The sequence below is a fragment of the Hyperolius riggenbachi genome, chromosome 4 (genome assembly GCF_040937935.1).
Source record: "Hyperolius riggenbachi isolate aHypRig1 chromosome 4, aHypRig1.pri, whole genome shotgun sequence".
Taxonomy (NCBI): Eukaryota; Metazoa; Chordata; class Amphibia; order Anura; family Hyperoliidae; genus Hyperolius; species Hyperolius riggenbachi.
In genome coordinates, this window is record NC_090649.1 from 138,820,609 (window position 1) to 138,841,729 (window position 21,121).

Below are 21,121 nucleotides of genomic sequence, written 5' to 3' on the forward strand. Positions count from 1 at the left end.
AGCACCTCTTCGACAAGAAGTTTGGGGGGTCCCAGTGCTGGATCGGTGGAAGCGAGGACGACGAGGGATTATTCAGAGGCTTTCCTTTACTGAGGTAAATATCTAAATGGAGCATTTTTTCCCATTACAGGCAGGGATGGTTCTCTCATGAAGCAAGGCGAAACATTTGCATCAGGCGCAGAGATTTCAGGGGCAGCATTTTTGTACTGTGTGTACCCTCCTGAGGAGGAATGGAGTGGCTGAGAGAAAGCAGTTTGTCACAGACTCGCAGCCAGCCAGTGTGCTTTTGTGTTGAGATGCAGGATGTCATGTGAAAACATTAAATAAAGAAGAGTAAATTGTCGGGTGCTGTGCATCTTTCCAAATCGGGGGAAAATGACCCGCAGCAAAAAGTCTAGACCCGGCCCTGATTACAGGTAGTACTTAAAGTTAAAAATGACAGAAGACGGATGAGGGATTACAAGGTCAACCACGTGCTTGTGTCGTCTTCGGGGCACAGGGGACGTTCAACCCCCCTCCTGGGCAGTGCGGTGGCGGCCATGTTTTTGAACACTGCAGAAGGTATTTAGAACCCTCCCCACCTGTGCGGCTGCGGCCCAACCCCAGCTAGATAGCAACCAATCTGACTGTGGCAGTTAATCTGGGGGCGGGTCGTGGCCACACAGATGGGTGTGGCCAGGGCCTTGGTGACAAATTTGAAAACAAATTGCCAGGGGGTGGAGCGATCAACTGCCTATAGAGAAGATGTCAGGATTCACCTGTCCTGATGTCACCCTCCAGGCAGGTGATTGCTCACCTAAAATTTACCCCCACAACCCCTCCTATCCGCCATCAATTTGGCATAACATACAGTAAAAACAATTCTCCCATGTCTGCCCATGTAATCATTACAGCTGTTCTTGGCGCAACCTAACATCATCTGTGTTAACATAACTTACCCAAGCCAGAACAGTCAGTGATGGCATCTATTTGGGGTGTTGTGTCAGCTTCTGGTGATAACTTGAAGTTCAGAGGAAGCTGGGAATAGATTCTACTGCAGCTGTCACAATAAGAAGAGTCTGTCCTCTTTCCAGTGAAAAAAGGAGTAGATGGCAGTGAGAAAAAAGGAGTAGATGGCATGTGTGAATAAAAGGTTACTTCTGATAGACTAATCATGTGATCGGGCCCCCAAGAAAACGTGATGGGGCTCCAGGGAGTATTAAAGTAGAGATGTTAACCATTGCATGTACTTTTTAATATTTTTTTTTCTTCTTAGACTTATTCTGACTGTAACTCTGCTTTTAAAATGCAGTACTGACAGTCAAATGTTTTGATGGCATTGCCTTTACTTCAGTTTACCCAACATTCATAGCATTTCATACCATGACATGATTTACTGTGGTTTTGGACACCAAACATAAGAGCTTTGGAACACTTATACAACACAATGTTTCTTTATTGATATTTAAACTGTTACAGTATGAAAAGATACAAGCAGTTTGTAACCAGCCAGCATAAAAGCTATGGAAATGGAAGAAATGTTTATTCAGCAGGTGCGTATAACCAATATGTTATAGACATAAACCATTGAGTAATGACCTATGGACATATAGCCAAGGGTCATTTACATCAAAGTATTTGTGGCGTATTATGGACAGATCAGCATGCATCTCAGTCATTTGGGGATCACTGTACTATTATGCCAATTGCTGCAAACAGTGAGCTACTACTTGCGAATGTATACAGCTTGCACCTCTACCCTTCTTTACCATCAGCGCTGAACAATAAGATGACAATTTTCCAACTCAAAATCGTGTTGCACCCAACATGCAGTCTGGAATTGGTATGGAAAGGAGAGTAACAGAGCATTGGCACTGTGGCTAGGGTCAACATTCTAGGGCTGTAGCTGTGGATCTGCCTGTTATTGGTATTTGCCGGCATGCTCTGACTTTAAAAGATAATCTGTATACAGGAGGAGAGGAGCGCAAGCCGACACTGCTGGCAACCTTATTTATTGTGCAAACATCACTGAGGCATATCCGACATCATACATTGAAAATGTGTGGCACATACCATAACAAGTGGCAACGACTGCTGGTGGGTGCAGGGAGCTGGAAAGCCTGACGACCGTTTCACGCTAAGCCTTAGTAGAAGCGTGTAGCATGAAACAGTAGTCAGGCCTTCAGCTCCCTGCACCAGCCACCCATCGGTACTCTGCCCGTTTCAAAAAATGTGGGGCACATATCCTAAGTATGATGTCTGATATGCCACAATGATGTCTGCAATGTAAGTAAGGTTGCCAGCAGTGCCGACTTGCACTCCTTCTCTCTTCCTGTATTTGTATCTGGAATTGGGCCAATCAAATTGCAGTAGCTGCAGATTTGTTTTGTTCTGATTGCAAGCCATATGTGATTTGCAATAACCCAGGAACCTATCATCTCATCAATCATCTCTATTCAGAAGCAGTACCAGCTGTGATACCGACTGTATGAAGAATAAAGCAGTCAGTTGCATAAGTCGGACATAAGTAGTCAGGAAGTGCCAAAGAATTTATCGCTTTCTATCCCGACAGTCTCCTCTGATGCATCTGAATGACAAGCCAACTTTATTCATCCACTGTGATGAATGGAAACTGATCAGCTCTGGTCAGATGAGTATCAAGAACCCCTGTTCCTCCAAATGATGTACTTCAACTCCAAGAGGCAGCCCAATGCTTGTCAACATCCTAACCCCCCCCCCCCCCCCCATTCAGAGAAAGGACATCATATTTTATAACTTTAGTAGCCCCCCAATGAAAATTACAAACATACTGCAAAACCAATTTGGTTTGTATAAAAAGAAAGCAGAGAATTGCAGTTTAAACAGTAAACAGATTAAGCACAAAGCCTTGCTTTTACCCCAGAAGTACCCAGTCTCGTTTTGGCAATCTAGATCACTCACCCAGTCTCAGACCACTCTTATTGCTTTTGGATCACTTTTGAGACTCTTGCTGGTGCCCAGTAGGAGAGGCAGGGCTTTTTGGCACCTGCCATGCACTGCATAGCACCGAAGCTTGGTGCAGCTATAGCAGTAATGCTATAATCTGCATCCCGCACACGTGTAATTCAGGGATCCGGCAACTGCTGTACCCCAAATTACTTCTACCTTCAAGTTGCTCTGACTCGGAGGGGGAATAGTATTTAGGGCCACCCCAAATTTGTGCGGCAGCAGGGTGAGCCATCATTAGGTTCACCCTGCACCGATAACAAATGTATGCCCCAGTAGGTTATACTATAGTGCTGGTGTACACAGAAGATGCCAAGCATGCTGTGTGATCAGTGTCATCATTACTGATATTTTATTATCAGCTATACCTTTGTCAGTGTTTTTGGTGCTATCCCGTAGTTTACTTATCTCTAAATAATGCCCTTTTATCTTCCCAATGTGAACTCCTCCCCTAGCATCAATTCCTTTCTATTGCGTAAAACTGTAATGATGCCTAACCTCCTTCCCTAGCATACAGTGCATTTCACCCCAACCCCCTACGTTAAATCTAACCTCCTCATAACACTAACCCACCTAAAATAATTCTTAAAGGAGTCATCAGGCAATCCTAACGAAAATAAGTGCTACTTAACGGGGGCTTCCTCCAGCCCCAAGCTCCCAGGACGTCCCTCACCGCAGCTCTCCCTTCAGCCGTTCGCTGCAGCTCCGGCCCGGTCCCCGGCGATGTCAGGGCGACCTGTACTGCGCCTGCACGATCGGCGCTGGCAATCACTGCCAAGTGGGCCGGAGCGGACTGCGCAGGGGCAGAACTACGCAGTGATTGACAGCGCCGCTCACGCAGGCGCAGTACAGGCTGACCTGGAGGTCACCCTGACGTCATCGTCAGGGACTGGGACGGAGCTGCGGCGAACGGCTGAAGGGAGAGCTGCGGCGAGGGACGTGCTGGGAGCTTGGGGCTGGAGGAAGCCCCCGGTAAGTACCACTTATTTTCGTTAGGATTGCCTGATGACTCCTTTAAGCCCAGCCTTTGCCCCCTAGTTTATACTTGGCTTGGGGGCAGGTGCTCAGGTGATTGAATAGAGGTGCCTGCATCTGGCTTTTCTATAGTTGTGCTCAGCTATAGGACAGTAGAGCATCAGTGCCCATACCAAGCACCTGGCACCATTGGGTGTTATGAAAGCTCCAAATTTTGACAGAAACCTGCATACCCAAATAACTGGCCTTGAAAGGGGTTGAGGCCCAGACAAGGATTTTTGCTGTAACAGGGCTCTGCGTTCTTCTTATAACTCTTAAGAGAAAGAACAATAATCAATAAAACTAAAGTTTTCTGCAAAGAAATATTAACAACTACAGTTATGCAAAAGTTGTTTTCATCATCAGAGAGGGTCATACAGAAATTGTTTAGACTGGACTTGGTGTTCTGACCCTGTAAGCAGCAGGGGTATGAAATTCAGCATCAATGTAAGATAGGATATTGAATGTTGTTTACTCATGGAGCAGTGGCATGGCAGAGTACACTGTGCTGAATACAACATTCTCTAGTATTGTTATTCAACTCTGGCAATGGCCTCAATTCACTAAGCTTTATCAAACACTTTATCGAATGTTTGATAAATTTACCTCAAGAGTAAAATCTAATTTTGAATTCACTAAGGTGTTATAGATTTATTTAATGTTTTAGCGATAAAATATTTGATAAATCTATAACCCCTTAGTGAATTAAAAATTCGATTTTACTCATAAGGTAAATTATCAATCGTTCAATAAAGCTTAGTGAATTGAGGCCAATGTGTGGTCTTGAATCCAAACACACATTCAGCACCATTTCAGTAAGGAACATCAGGATGAGGTGCATTTCATACGTCCACCTTCCAAGCTGGAAGGAGAGCATATAGGAGTTCCAATGAAAAAACACACACATCCTTCTGTTCTGTGCTGAAATGGTACCGAATGTGAGTGCTCAGCTGCCAAACCACGCATTGCCAAAGTGTAACAACACTATTCTCCACCATTAACAAAATCTGGAAGGCGATTATCGAAGACAAAGGAGAACGGCAGAGACTCGGGCCTGTTCAGAAGCTGAGCACTATATAGATGCCCAGAACTGCTATACTGGATCAGGGCGACGGTTGCTGGGGGAGGGAATTGATGATGTGCAGTGCACTATGGAACATCTTCTGACAGGAAGGGTAAGGAAGAGAACGTGTAAAGATTCAGCTGTCTGGTTCTTGGGGGTCACCTGTACACATGCGGAATCAGGCCTTGAACAGCTGGCTCAGAGGAGTTTATTATGTGATTAGGCACTCCTATTGTGAAGAGCGTGATAATGTTGCAAATATTCATGGGCATTTAGTAGCTATGAGTTGCTTCATCACATGTAGAAGAAGACAGTTGGCACTCGAGATAGACCAATCAAATGCAATTATTGCTGCATGGAAAGATCTCAATGTTGTGTTCCCGCCTCATCACATGTATCTGGTGTCCAGGGACAATGAGTAGAGCAGGCTGAAATGTAAATGGTGCCCGGAGCTTTAAGGCCTCTTGCACACTGCAAGCAAATCAGATTCAGATTCCGCTTTTTAATCAATTTTTACCTCCGATTCAGATTCAGATTTGGAGTTTGCTCCTTGCACACTGCAAATCTGAATCGAAGTAAAAACAGATTAAAAAGCGGAATCTGAATCTGAATTGCTTGCCGTGTGCAAGAGGCCTAACAGTCACCTAATTCAGGCAAGTCTAAATTATTTCTGTATAACCTTCACACTTGTAAAGCTGACACATCCTTCATCATCTGTCTTTCCTCAGCATGGTTTGACCATTTAATGCAAAAAGCAATCATTTACAGTTTTACCAATGTTTGGCTGCACAGTTTGGACACAAGAAAAAGCAAACTTTCCAGCAATGCATTTCATTACATGCTGCAACTTTAGTGCCAGAAAGCCCAAAGCCCAGACACAGTTGCAAACATGGCATCTTATTGCATAGTATACAGCATGTCAGAGGTTGTGAAATCCACGGCTGCAGCTAAAGATCCGGATTTAAAAAAATACACAAGGTGATGTAGGCTGTGATCCCTTTTTTTTTTTCTTTCTCTGCCTGAAAGAGTTAAACATCAGGTATGCAAGTGACAGTTTCTCTTTAGTCAGACTATAGCATAACCCTCACTGATAACGGTATTACAACCATAAAACACTTTCCTGGTAGAAAGTGGCTAAGAGCAGAAAAGAAATAAAACGGTTAGATATCTAAAAAGAATAAAAGTAATTTTTAGGAAGATAGATACAATTGTTAATCTCATCAGTTTATTTTCACCTCTTGTTTCATTTAAAGGGCTGATCACATGACTTAGAGTAGTCCAGCTGAAAGAGTCCATGTCAGGCACTGTGGGCGCTGCGGTTTGGCTTACTATCATGATACTCTGTAGAAGACTGCTTAAAGAAATATCTGGCGAAGGAGTACCAGATTCAGGGACGAAGCAACTCATAAAGCAAAAGAAAAATTCTGTAGCTACTCATGTCAAGGAAGTTTAAAAAACAAACAAAACAAAAAACATAAAAAAGCACCCCAGAAATCCATATGTAAACACACAGAAATTGCCAGGGGTTATCTGTGCAGATTACAGATCTACTCCAGGGAACACAGGTGATGAGGCTTGGATCTGTTATTTCTGTGTATACATGAACAGTCCTTTATGCACATTATCATCTGGCATGTTATCTATCACTACATGGCAAAGGTTTCTCCTGTTTACCAGAAATATTTTTCACTTGTAAACAACTGTGCTGATCAGTATTTCCTTCCGGTACCTGGGTGTCCCAGTCAGAAGCATTGGACTGTGGCATGCTGATGCTGCATGAGAAATTACTACACAAGTTGTAGTTCAAACACCAAACCTTCCCCATGCACTGCTTTACTTAAAATGGATAACATCCTTGAATGCCATCACAAGGTAACAGTTATTGCAAATCTTGTTTTTTCAAAATTGGATTTCAGGTACGGATTATGGGTTTGCAGTAAGGCATTTTAGCAGTTATTGTAGTGCAATATAATTCAATGCCAACAATGTCCCTCAGGAGCAGACTGACATTTAAAAATGGGACAGCTGTGACTGCAGGGAGAGGGAATTTGTTTACTGATTCAATGTGTCCCATGTCCCTCCTACAAAAATTAGTTGAAAACAAAACACAATAATTCTGATTAAGGGTTGTGTTGGGACTTATTAAGATGCTTCATGAATGGCTAATATAGTAACAAGACTTTTAGCCTAGAAAGCTCAAAAGAAGCCAACAAACTCCTCTGTGGTGAAAGCTCTCCAAAAGCACCAATTTTACTTCAAGTCCAGCTCTGCTGAATTGTGATGCTCAATCCTGATAGTATTTCAGCAAATGAGAAAAGCACTCATGTGATCACTAGTCTTGGCACAGTCTTTTCCCACTGTGTCTATAAAGTACACCTGACCTGAACAATAAAACTGAACAAATATCCATTTACATGGTGCTGTGACAAGTCACAGAACCCTCCATACGTTTCAGCACCCACTTGGTCCTCCCTCTTTAAAATGCAGCATACCCCAGAACTACTTTCGGGGTCAGCGTTTCACAAACAGCAGCATCCACTCGTCGCAGCTCTGTGAAAGCAGAGTGGAGACTGGGTGTTAAGGGGGCGGGACAGGGCGCAGAATAGCAAGAAAAATGACCTCTTTCTCTTGAACAGTAGTCAACGTTCTTTGCCAGAAGAAAGAACGTCGACTACTGTACAAGAGAAACAGGCCATTTTCCTTGCTAGTCTGCGCCCTGTCCCGCCTCCTTAACACCCAGTCTCAACCCTGCTTTCACAGAGCTGATACGAGTGAATGCTGCTGTATGTGAAATGCTGACCCTGGAGGCAGTTCTGGGGTCAGCGGCATTTTAAAGAGGGAGGACCAGTTTTTCATCCGTGCACTGAAGCCGAAAGAGACCTTGCAGACAAGATGGGATGCCAAGCTGACTCTGCAGATGGTAAAGTATATGGAAAATATGTTTTTATTTCACAGGTTTGACGTTGGGTTAAGGGGTACTTTAAAGGCTTCTGAAATGGCTCCATTCCCTTTATCACATCAAAGACACAGGCTGGAGCTGTACTTCCGAGTAGTTGGCTTAGAGGAATCAGAAAATGATTAGCTAGTAGCGTTTGGTGTTCGAATTCGATATCGCCAGTTCAAAACACTCAAATATCGCCTGCCGCTGTTCAGCACTAAACAAATAGACAGGGCCAGGAGGAGTTCACCAGCTTGCGGAGTCATGTTGCGCTTCATGTGACTTCAATGCTTCATCACTCCAAACCAGGAGGAGGAATTATCAGAGACACGTGATGCGCAATCTTGACTCACAAGCCAGTGAACTCCCCCTGACTCTTGAATGCTTGTTTGGTGCTGAATAAAAACAGATGGAATTATAGGGTGAGCCAAAATTGCCTATTCTGAATTCGAACACCTGCACCATTAGCTAGGCACAGATTTGGAATTTTCAGGACAGATGTAAAAATGAGCCTTTTACATTGTAATGTACTGAAAAAGCACAAGTCAACTGGTTGGTTTTATATTAGATTTACCAAGTTACTAGTACACCAACAAGGTTTGATGGATGGTTAGTGAAATAATGGTTGTGGAATTGCCATCACATGCACACATCCACTGGCTATATTTTTCAAATAGACTAGGTTGATTTACTATTGTTTTCATGGTAGGTGCATGCATAAATCAGCAAATCCACAACAGTTAGGCCCCATTCACACTAGAGCATTTTGCAGCTATTTCGGCAAAATCATAATGAAACCCTACAGGCCTGTTCTTACTTGGGCGATTTGCGCTAATCGCCGCAAACGCGTCACCTGAACCATTTTAGTGATTTCCCTGCTATTGCGTTTCAGTGCTATAAAAGCGCTAAACGCGATCACGGCAAAATCGCCGCAGCGTTTAGTGATTTTCCACATGAAATTGTGGAAAAATCACTCCTGCAAAACGCCTGAAAAAAATCTCTGGCGTTTTGCGTTTCTATGTGTGAATGGGGCCTTAAGTCACTAACTTTTCAGCAACCCCTTCAAGGGGGAAGTGGCTGATGGTAGAATTTGGTCAAGTGTTGACAATTTCTCCTCAGAGGGTCAGGAGGTTATGCAAGCTACTAACCTGTACCACAGATGCTGCAATACCACTCAGTGTTTACAAATTGCACATATCATTTTCCTTAAAGGACACCTGAAATGAATCAAATGAAAGCATTTATACTTACCTGGGGCTTCCTCCAGCCTGTGGGTTCCCTTGCAGCCTCCTCGGGCCACTCCGATCCACCACTGGCCGTCCTGGTGTCTTTGTTCAGTTGCTCGTGTGGCCGGGTATGTGTGACAGTGTGAATGAACAAAGATACCGGGAAGGCTAGCGGTGGATCTGAGCAGCCCGGGGAGATGGTGAAGGCTCGAACGGGGCTGGAGAAATCCCCAGGTAAGTATAAATGCTGTCTTTTGATTCATCTCAGATACACTTTAAAGAAGCACTATAAAAATGTTTTAAAAATTAAAATGTAAACACATAAGACATACATATCTACCAGTGAAAAAAGCACAATAAATTGCTTTGTTTCTATGTGGTTGTCACTTACAGTAGTTAGTAAAACTCTGACTGGTTTTGGACTAGTCCATCTCCTCATGGGGGATTCCCAGCATTTCATTTATACTTTATATAGATCCTTTCCAGGAAGTGCTTTTGTAAAGATACCGGCAGGCCCCCTTGTCCATACACTGTTCTGAAAGTTGGATTGGGCAACTGTCATTCAGTAAGTGCGTTTAAAAATAAAACAAAACCACTGAGAAACCTCCACGAGGAGATGGACTAATTCAAATCTGTTTGATTTGTCAAATGTTTGCTACCTACTTTAAGTGACAGCGACATAGGAAAAAAAAAAAAAAAGTTATAACACATTTTACATCTTACATGTATGCATTTTAAGTTCAACAATTTTTTTTTTTTTATAGTCCTTTAATGTGGCGAAAGCTCACAATGGATCCCATAGACAGATGTAGTTTTGAAGAGAGATGTGCAATGGAAAACCAGGACCCACTAACAGAGGAGAAAACCAAGACAAAAACAAACACACTACATTAAATATTTAATAAGATTTTCTTTTTTATAGGAAAGCACATTTGACTCATACATATTTATACTTCACTACAAAACAGAGGCTCTTGAATGCATGGGCAAAGTGTATTTTAAAGTACTTTAATGGAGTGGCTATGTAGGATACTTTGATTAAAGAGGATTCTACCACATTGAAAACCAACTATCTTAAACCCCTGCAAATTACATGAGGGGTTATTATCTAGAGCACCAAATGCTCACCTGCCCATAGAAGTTCCAACTCTGTCACTTGTGCGTTTGAATGTAACCGAAGGTGCAAACCTATACCAGAATGCTAAGAAAAGGCTATGCAGAGTCACGCCCACCTCCATTAGTAAAATTTCACAGTATATGCTAGTCAAGAAATGGAAAGCAGAACGTGACCATAAGTGCTTATGGTGGTATAGGTGAAATTCTAGGTTTAAAAAGTATTTGGTGCCAAAGATAATTCGATCAATTACACAACTTGAAGAATCAAGATGGCCTCACTTTGGTCATGGGAGAGGAGAAGCACAGACGGAGCAGATTTCTTTTTTCTTTAAAAAACAAAAACCCAAAAAGTATTTTGTCCAAGTGCCTGTTGACATAACACACATCAAAGATGAGATCTGTCTACATACATTTCAAGTTCAGCCAGAGAAAAAAAAAAAAAAAAGCAGATAGGGATATGTAGGGAACATGATGTGCTAGGTAGCTGGGTACACCGCAGGTTTTACAGTATGCAGAGTACATTGAGGAGGTGGAATTCTTCTGCATACTGTAAAACATAATAGCTCAAGTTTGCATTTTCCCTCCAGTGCAAGCTTTTAGCAGCCTAATAGACCAAACCATTTAAGAGGATAATGGTAATTTTGAAATGAATAAATGTTCCCCATACTGATACCTCTCAATTCTATCTCATGAGTGGCCAAAGACCACACACACAATGAAGGCAGCTGGAGCACATTCAGCAGCGGTGGTCCCTACTCTCCATGAAGGAGATGAAGTACTCTTCAGCCGGACATCACCACTCTGTTGACTTTGTTGTTTTGTTTCAGTGCTCCCTGGTCCACTTTCTATTCTTTGGTCACCCATCTTCTTCACAAAAAGAAAAAAAAAATACACTGGACTGCTATCCATTTAACAAATAGACAACCACTTCATAGGTTGACATCATTATCGCTGTGTTTGGGATCTGTCTAACCAAGTGCGTTGTCAGGCCACGGTACAAGGAAGCATAGCCTTCTTCTCTCACCAGTGTAGACAGGGTCTGGAAGAAAGACCTGTATTTTGTGCCTTCTTCACGTAGCCTTGTCCGCACAACCTCTGCAAAAACAAGAGAGTGGAAAAATAAGTGAACACTTAAGGTAAATAAAATCACTTAACAATGATACAGGCCAATAAAAGTTAGTTTGAGAATAATTCTGCTAACATTTTTTGATTCTACCATCAAAACAAGTTTACAGTTTCATTCACTGTTATAATGCAGCCTAAACATACCATAGAAACATCCTTTTCAAAATAAACATAGCTGAAGACGGTACTAGGGTACGCTGGTGCCTAACATCGGTTTGTCATTCTATAGTTTTTCTGGTACATTTGTACTGCATGGAGACTGATGGCAAAAACTAGTGTACACTAGTCCACAACACTATACAACTGAGTACAATGAGAAATAATGAAGTTTAATCGTGAGAGGCCCATAGATGTCATGGTGCATGTCAGTTCCTGCTTGCTCCAGCCACTAGAGGTCACTGCTAGGAGACGCATTCTGTTCTGAAAAGGCATTTTTTTATTACCCATCAGCAAACCCTAGTGGCCAAAGGAATTAGTAGCATTATAGTATATAATGTTGGCAGCTACACTAATAATGTGTCCCTGGTCAATTAACTCTTACTATTGTGTGCTCTGTGATGAAAACAGAAGAAAACCCAGCTTGTCAATATTTTATTGCTGTTCAAAAGTATGATCCGTACAGTGCCCCATGCATCCTTTGCACATTATGGCTACTCTTGAATGGCAACAAAATATTGACACGCAGGACAGTACCAGGGTTTGTTTCTTTTTTGTAAGTAAACCCCTTTTTCCTCCAACAGAGAAGTGTGTCCTTATGTCGTGCATTGACATTGTGTGTACAACTTAATTATCTGTAAGGGACATTTATAAATTTCTTTACATGGTGATCATATGCCCTCTTAATTTCCCTTTACCAAGGGTAAAATTTATAATAAGGGTAAGTTTATTTCAGCTGCTGTGTGAACTTGACAGAGGACTTCCATGTCCCTTATTGACCCAGTCCTCTGCACTCACTCCAAATCCAGGATGTCCTTATGAATAGGTGCCAAAAACAGGACCCAATGAGCGTTTTTACCAGGGCTGTGGAGTCAGAGTCGTGGAGTCGGGGAATTTTGGGTGCCTGGAGTCGGAGTCGGGAAAAAATGCACCGACTCCGACTCCTAATGAATTTGTAACTGTAATTAAAATAGAAAATATGATAAAATGTTTTATTTCTCAGATAATAGTCATGAAAAATAATGTATATATACACAGTATATATACAGTAATAGCTGTGCTTAGTCCACAAAAATGAAATAAACCAATCAAAATTAGTTACTTGTGCTGCTTCAAAAAAAGCAGTCCCTGTATTTTTAAGGACAGATATACATATCTGATTGTGACTGTATATATGATGTGTACACAGGAACCTCTTATATATACTAAATAACATCTATGCTGTAAGAATAAAGCCTGATGTGTAGCTGTGTCACTAATAGAGATGGTCAACGAGATGGAAATAATTCTGCATTGATGCTGATTTATGCAAATGTACGCACTCCCTTTGCTGATGAAATCAAATAATTTGATATGTTATTAAAATTTTGGTTTGGTGACTACAAATTAAAGGGTAACTGAGACGGATGAAAAGTAAAGTTTTATACATACCTGGGGCTTCCTCCAGCCCCCTTCAGGCTAATCAGTCGCTCACTGTCCTCCACCACCCGGATCTTCTGCTATGAGTCCTGGTAATTCAGCCAGTCAGCGCTGTCCGGCCGCATGCCGCTCCCACGGCCAGGAACATTCTGCACCTGCGCAATACTGCTGCACAGGTGTAGTATGCTCCTGGCGGCGGAGTGTGTGCATGCGCACTACGCCTGACTGGCTCAAGTACCTGGACTCATAGCAGAAGATCCAGGTGGTGGAGGAGGACAACGAGGGACTGATTATCCTGAAGGCGGCTGGAGGAAGCCCCAGGTATGTATAAAACTTTAATTTCATCTGTCTCAGGTTTACTTTGTTACACAGTAGTACTATACTCTACATATGCACTCCCCACAGAGCTGCAGGGAATCCACTGAGAATGCTGTGCACATTGAACACAGAGGTGTTGTCTGTTTACAATCTCCTCATTCCCCTGCAGAGTACCTGCACATCATTCTTACATGTACCCACACTTACATTGCCTAAGGCCTGATAGATGTTCTTTGTTCTGGCCTGTACCTTTTACAAGTACTCTTACCAAGGACTAGTTTTAGTCTAAAGGGAATAAATATAGTAGTCTACATATCCTTCTCACTTCAGTTGTCTTGTAAAATTCCTAAGCGTTGGCAGTTAAGAGACGAATTTCATGTTACATACTTTTAATCAACAAAATTGTAATATGCAAATTAGAGGAGTCGGAGTCGTGGAGTCGGAGGAATCCTAAACTGAGGAGTCGGAGTCGGTGGATTTTTGGACCGACTCCACAGCCCTGGTTTTTACCAATACTTATATAAATCTATTTGCTTTGCATCTAGGGCTCTTAATATAAGCATTAATCTTGCTAGCATTAGAGGAGTAGTAGTAAGAGGAGAAGTGGAGGAAGTGCATTTCATTTTCTGGTGACTGCTCTGACCAATAACAAGCCTTCTGCTAACTCAGGAATGAAGTTCAACCTTCATCTACTGCCACAGCGGCTAGTGATCATTAAAGGGAACCTTAACTGAACGGGGGGTAAAGAGTTTCACTTACCTGGGGCTATTACCAGCCCCCTGCAGCACTCCTGTGCCCTCGGAGCCACTCTGGAATTCTCCGGTCCCCCGCTGTCACTTAGTTTCGTTTTTGACGACTCACCAGTCGGCCGGCCGCCATGCGTATTATTGGACGCATTCCCTACTGCAACGCGTACAAAAATACGCGTTGCCGCATACCTACGCGTGCGGAATGCGGCAACGCGTATTTTTGTACGTGTTGCGGTCCGCAACAGCGAGAATTCCAGAGTGGCTCCGAGGGCACAGGACTGCTAAGTGACAGCAGGGGACCGGAGAATTCCAGAGTGTCTCTGAGGGCACAGGACTGCTGCAGGGGGCTGGTAATAGCCCCAGGTAAGTGAAACTCTTTACCTCCCGTTCAGTTAAGGTTCCCTTTAAGCTGTACTCATTTTAGCATATATAGCCATGACCAAACCCACCCACTCTGTAGACCAGGGATATCCAACTCCAGTCCTTCAGAGCCATATCCATGCCAGTGTTTAGGATAGACAGAGAAATGGGGAAATGTGTTTTACTTTCCTGATTTAGACCCATCTATTCATTTGAGCTGTGTAAAAAAAAAAAAAAAAAAAAAAAAAAAAAAAAAAAAAGTGTGAGGACCTTGGCCCTTGATGATTGGAGGTGTACATCCCTGCTATGGACTGTCAGAACGGCAAACTAGAAAATACACACATGCGAGCGCACACACTCATATAGATTACCATGTGGGTATGCTATAGACGTGGCACATGTCTTGGAGGTTGCTGCTGCCAACATGAGTCCAACAAAGTCAGAAGCCTCCTTGGTTGTCTCATCATCCAAGGCGGATTTAGCAGTCTTATATTCCAGCAGTTTGCGTTTAATACTTTCATAAATAACAAAGTGGATAACAGTTTCAGAGATGCCGGCGTAGGAGGCAGACATGCCCCTGTAAAATCCTTTTACTCCATCAGTTCTGTACACTCTGCTGACGCATTCAAAAGCGCTCATTCGCCTTTCACCTCGGTTTCTGGAAAACAGAAGTAGGATTTACTGAGAAACTGCAACTTTCCTACTGCTTGCAATAGAATAACGGCACTACAATAACAAATCCCAAGATGATGTAAAATTTGTTTAGGTGGGCACCAACCAGTGATACATTGACTACAGGCACTCCAGGATGTGTCTGGCTATCGGGGACATAAAAGAACAATTTACATATTTAGAAGTGATGCATCATGGGCGTTGATTCTTGCTCACAAAAATGTAAAATAACTTCATAAGCTATCAGTTTTAAGAAAGAAAATTCATATTTGCCATAATTTTTTTTGTTAAGCAAGGTATTTAGATTCATTTTAGTACTTTGGAAAACCCTAATGGTCCTGGGTCACCATGAACTAACTGTGTGGCATGGCCTTCTGTAGTCATTACAGATTTTGAGATCTTGCTTGCACTTGTGTCTTTAACCACTTTACCACTAAGTGGTTTTTACCCTTACGGACTAGAGTGATTTCCATCTGTCAGCACTTCTCCCTTTTATTCACTAATAACTTCATAACTACTTATCACACCAAAATGATCTATAACTTGTTTTTTTCACCACTAATTAGACTTTTTGGGGGTGGTATTTGTTTTCAGTAATTACTTTACATTCTATTCATTTTAAAAGGGAAAACAAGGAAAAAAAAAACACTAAAAATACAATATTTCTCCAGTTTTATCCCCTGTAGTTTAAAATTGAACAATGCTACTGTAAAGAAAACCCACAAAATTGTATTTGCCCCAGTTATTTTTGTACCAGAATAATAATTACAAGCCCTTATCTGCCAAAACAGTAATATACCCTCATGACATACATAATGAAAAACTTAAGTCCCCAATGTAACCATTTACATATTTTTTTTTTAAATGTCACTTTTTTTTTTTATTTAACCACTTCAGCACCACAGGGTTTTTTGCTTAAAAACCAGAGCAATTTTCACATCTCAGCGCTCCTCCCATTCATTCACCAATAACTTTATTGCTACTCATCAGATGTAAATGATCTATATCTTGTTTTTTTTGCCACAAATTATGCTTTGTGAGGGTGATATTTGCTTTTAGTAATGATGTTATTATCTGTGCATTTTAAAGGTAAAAATAAGAAAAAAAAAAAGTAAAAATACACTATTTTTCCATTTCCATCCACTATAGTTTTCAAATAAACAATGTTACCGTAGGTAAAACCCACACATTGTATTTGCTAATTTGTCCTGGTTATCTCAACATTTAAATAATGTTTCTAGTACAATGTATGGTGATAATATATTCGTTGGGAATAAAGTGTTTTTTATTTTCTCATTGTACTCTATCAGTAATTAAAAGCCCTTATCGTCATGATTAGCAGTAATTCACTCTCATGGCATACATATTTTAAAAGCCAAGTCCCTAGGGTAACTATTTATGTATTCTCAATGCTGTCACTTTTGTTTTTTGTTTTATTTGGGGGTATAGAGTATATGAAAATAACAGTTTTATTGCTTTTCATTCAGTTTTCCAGTAAAAAAAAAAAAAAAAAAAAAAAAAAAAATCACATGACTTAGCCCTCAGTTGTCAAACACCACAAAATCTATTCTCTCACTTGTCACGGTTAAAATGATACCCTATATACATAATCAGATAGCTTATTGGGCATACAGCACACTGTTGACCACAAGTACGCCTATCTACTCCCCTGAGCTCTAGGTGAAGTTCTGTGGGGAGTAGATAAGCGTAGCAAGGGTTGCAAAGTGGTTAAACAAGTATTTTATTTTGGTAATTATGGGAGCAGGAGAGGGGAAAGACAGTTTAATTTATATAGTGTGAAATGTAGTGTAAAAAGTGTATTTATTTTTAACACTAGATGTCCCCACAAACTATTCTGTGTGCTCTAAACAGACTTCAAAGCACACAGGAAGTGTTATTACAGGAAAGATAATTGGTTTCTTGTTGAAGCCATGATCTTTCCCTTAAAAGCACTTTGCTTGGCCCAGGGAACACATGTTCCCGTTCACAAAAATGTGTCAGTCTCAGAAGATACGCGCTGTGGAAGCACACACGCATGCACATGGCGGTGACATTAGCAGGGGCAAACAGGACTTTTTAATACTAAGCGTGGTCCTGCAGTGGTCAACTACCTCAGAACCAACATACTAAATATATTTATGAACACCTGCCTAACTCCTCTGTAACACAGTCCAGCCTGCAACCCTGTATTGATCTGAGGCACAACTATGCACTTTGAGTCCTATTGGAGAAAAGCGCTTTACAAATGTATGTATGTATGTATGTATGTATGTATGTATGTATGTATGTATGTATGTATGTATGTATATATACCGCCTTAAAACGTGGTTGTTTGTTCGATGGGTCTCAGAGATCCAGATTGCCAGATCATTTGGCCAAGTCCATTCTTCTTCTTACCCTTCCCGCTCTGTAGTGGGTCAGATGCCATGTCCAACTCGCTCTCCTCCTCTAAAACAGAATGCAGCGCTAGCCTATAGGCTAGCGACATGTTTGTACAGTATCAGTCCTCAAACTGTCACCAGAGGGATCAAGTTCTGATCCCTGCATGTGACTGTCGTAATGTGCATGTGTACACATCCCAAGACTAGGCAGACAGGAATTTCCTAACCCCAGCTCAAAACATAATGGACAACCCCAGGTGGATATTTCAGTGTTTAGAAATTTTTCTTCCATTTTTTCAAACGTCCTAAAACCACAGATTTTCACCCAAACTGAAATGCTCCACTTTAGGACAGATTTAAAGCGTATGTAGAGGAATTTTAATAATTTAGTCTTACCTGGCATCCAGCTGTAGTCGAGTTTTAATCAGCCAGATGGGATTAGTGGCTGTTATCGCAGTGAAACCTAAAGTTAAGAAAGTTCCAAAACTTATTACATAGAAAAAGCAAACAAATAAAATGTAATGAGGATCATGAGAATTATACGGTTGGAGAAACTATGGTGTATGTAATGGTTAAAATTTAGCTGGAATCTAACAGAGCTAATATTAAGCTGTTAAGCCCAAGAACAACCCAACCACCCCTATAATAATGCATGCCACACCACAACAGCTAGCAAAACCAGGGTACATCTACTGTGTGCTACACAAAACCGTGAATATATCCTCCATAAAAAGGTAATTCCACCTTTATGCAGGTTTCTGGCTAAGCTGATATTCTGAAGCAGGGCATCAAAATAAATGGACTTTGTGAACAGTATGCATTTTTATAATACTGTACAATTATAAGTATAAGGGGTATTTAGGTTTTTCATGACAAAATTTACCAGTATTTACCAAAAAGTCCTACGCAATTCAAAAGTGCAGGACTGGCTTTAATGAAATAATGGGTTATGTTATTTTTTTACTGCCCTTTATATTAATTTGTAACTAAATTGAAGCTGGACTTTAATGTTCTAGTTCATACACAGCTCTATGCATTAAAATACTGCTTGCGCTCTTTATGTTTTAATGGGGTGTATGCACTAAACTGCAGTAAGCAGAACATGCGTAAAGTCTTACGTACAATGAGTAGAGCGAAACGCAATACATTACATGCAGTACATAATGCTCTACTGAACGTGTGTATATTACATAAAGCCAATGCTACATACGGCAGTAAAAAGTGGAAATATAATACAGTTTTCGATACTAAGATATTTAAGATTACGTTTAATTTAGATAAATTACTGAGTAGCAATGGAAACATGCTAAAAGCAAAACTAAAGTCTAATGACAGGTTCTAAATTGGGGAAACATTTCAACACTAGATAATTACTCCCCCAAAACGTGAGTCCTACAAGCTACAATCACTCATGCTTTCCCTCTTCTGCACAGAGATCTACAAATGAATAAAAAAAATTAAAAATAAAAGAGGGATGTCAGAGAGGATGACTTGGATGTAGTTACTTCTGGAAATGGGTTGTTATAGTGTATATGTTCAGCTCTATGTAGAACATGGTCTGTTGCATGCAGTGCTTGAAGAAAGGAAGAAAGATCATATGGCAAGAAATGTGTTGGGTAGACCCGTCTCATTCATCCCATGTACATGCATACACACACTTACACTCATTCAAACTATACATGAAAAGGTACAGCAAGCCAGATGATTTTGCCCAGTTAGATGCTAATGTAAGTAAATATGGCCATGTCACTCCATGCCTTGCACTAATGGAGGCCAACTTAAAGGATACCCGAGCCAAGGGGGGGGGGGGGGGGGGATAAATCAGATGTACTTACCTAAGGTTTCTTCCATCCCCCCCCCCCCCTCTATAAGATCCCTTGCTGTGCTTCCAATCCAGTGTGCCGCTGCTTCCTCAGAGAGCCACAACCATAACTCTGGCCAGGGCAACTGCACAGTCTACAGGAGCGTGATAGAAGAGCAGTCCCATCCACTCTTCCTTGATCATGCTCCTGTAGCTGGGAGCTTTCTGCACATGCGCAGTTCACGAAGACTTAAATTATGCATGTTCAGAATGCTTCCGCTCACGGAATCACAACTGAGGAGCTACACAGCGAGAGGGAAAACTTTCAGAGAACAGGGGCACACTGGAGAGGATTGGAAGAACAGCAGGGGACCTTATAGACTGCAAAGAGCTTGAAGAAGCCTCAGGTAAGCAAATATGACCCCCACATTGGGTTTACTTCAAGCCTGAAACAGCTGTCTGCAAGCTGGATTGTATTGTACATCAGTGAATCCGGATGTGTGCTTTGGCCTTTTTTTGGACAGAAAGCAGTATACAAGGCACAGAAAGATTAAATCTAATAGTTTGTAACAGATGAGATGTCAGAAGTGTACCAAATCTGGGAGTTGCAGAGAGAGTGAGGGCGAGTGACTTTCCTCACTTGAATGACTGTCAACAGCAAATTTCCTAGTGCAACATACAGTGGTAGTCTTAACCGTGATTGGACAAGTTGTAACTAGCATGGTGGATCTCTGCAAGGGAGGCTGACGATAACATCTTTAATGTTCACTAGATCTTCATTAGGAGCAATCACAAACAATCAGGCCAATGAAAATCTAGTGGATGTAGATCACTTTACATTAATTTAGCAGCACATGCCAATATTGTAAAACAGGCTGGCAGGAAAATTCAGGCGATCAAAATGCTAATTTAACATGGGGAAGACACCTTTGAGGAAAGCATTCTGATAGAACAGCTGAATTAAGGACCTCAAACTAACACATTTTATGAGTTTTCAACATTATGTTTATTTCCATCAAAATTTGTTTAACTAGATTTTCTGATCATTAAAGGCCTGAAAGTTGCACAATGACTTTGCTCTGTGACACGAGACAGAGATAATATGCTTGCTATGTGGACTTGGCGGAGTGTTCAGTGGCCTGTGCCCAGAGTACACAAATATTACCTAGATAAAAGTTACAAGCTGGCAGGCTGACTGACAACGCCACTATGCCTGACCTACTTGTAGGAAACCGGTCAGCCAGTTATTGCTGGTTGGCATTATTAGTACTAAAAGGAACTGTAATCATGCAAGAACTTGCAACATACAAAGCAATTACTATCAAAATAGTTGACAGCAATCCAAATTGACTTTTTCAAACAAGATTTACCAATTATTTTGAAAAATGTGAAACTTTTTCACAGCAATTTGATAATTCGTATTGTGCGACTCATCCACCCTCCAACATTAAACAGATTAAAAATCTTTTACCCAGTCTGACTCGGCCCGAATGAGATTCCATGGGTGTGGAGAAAACGGGACCTCACAGGAATACAAGAGAAACACCTGTAGCTAACCTCACCCCGCTACTGCAAACCACTGATCTTATACAGAGGAGAGCAGACTCAAGAGGATGGGAATGGGAGTGCATTGCTCATTTTGAGACTGGCCCATCAGATTACAAAGCTAAGTACTATGGTCAAAGAAGTCCCATTCAAAAGGAAGAAAAAAAAAAAAACATATCCAGGCACTTTGCCTCAAGTTAGGACATTTAAAGTGGAACTGAAGATATGCTAAAAAAAAAAAAAAAAAAAAAAAAAAAAAAAAATGGAGTTTCAC

The 21,121-nt window shown here is 41.4% G+C and overlaps 1 protein-coding gene across 1 annotated transcript in view; it reads right to left on the minus strand.

The window, feature by feature from the left end:
• Nucleotides 1-10,090: 10,090 nt before the first annotated feature.
• SLC25A36 (solute carrier family 25 member 36) overlaps nt 10,091-21,121 on the minus strand; it is a 77,380-nt gene continuing 66,349 nt past the window's right edge. The window contains exons 5-7 of the mRNA XM_068280736.1: nt 17,898-17,964; nt 14,820-15,106; nt 10,091-11,416 (exon numbers count right to left, since the gene is read on the minus strand). Of these exons, the coding sequence (XP_068136837.1) occupies nt 11,223-11,416; nt 14,820-15,106; nt 17,898-17,964 (548 nt within the window). The 3' untranslated portion in view covers nt 10,091-11,222. The remainder of the gene's footprint in view (nt 11,417-14,819; nt 15,107-17,897; nt 17,965-21,121) is intronic.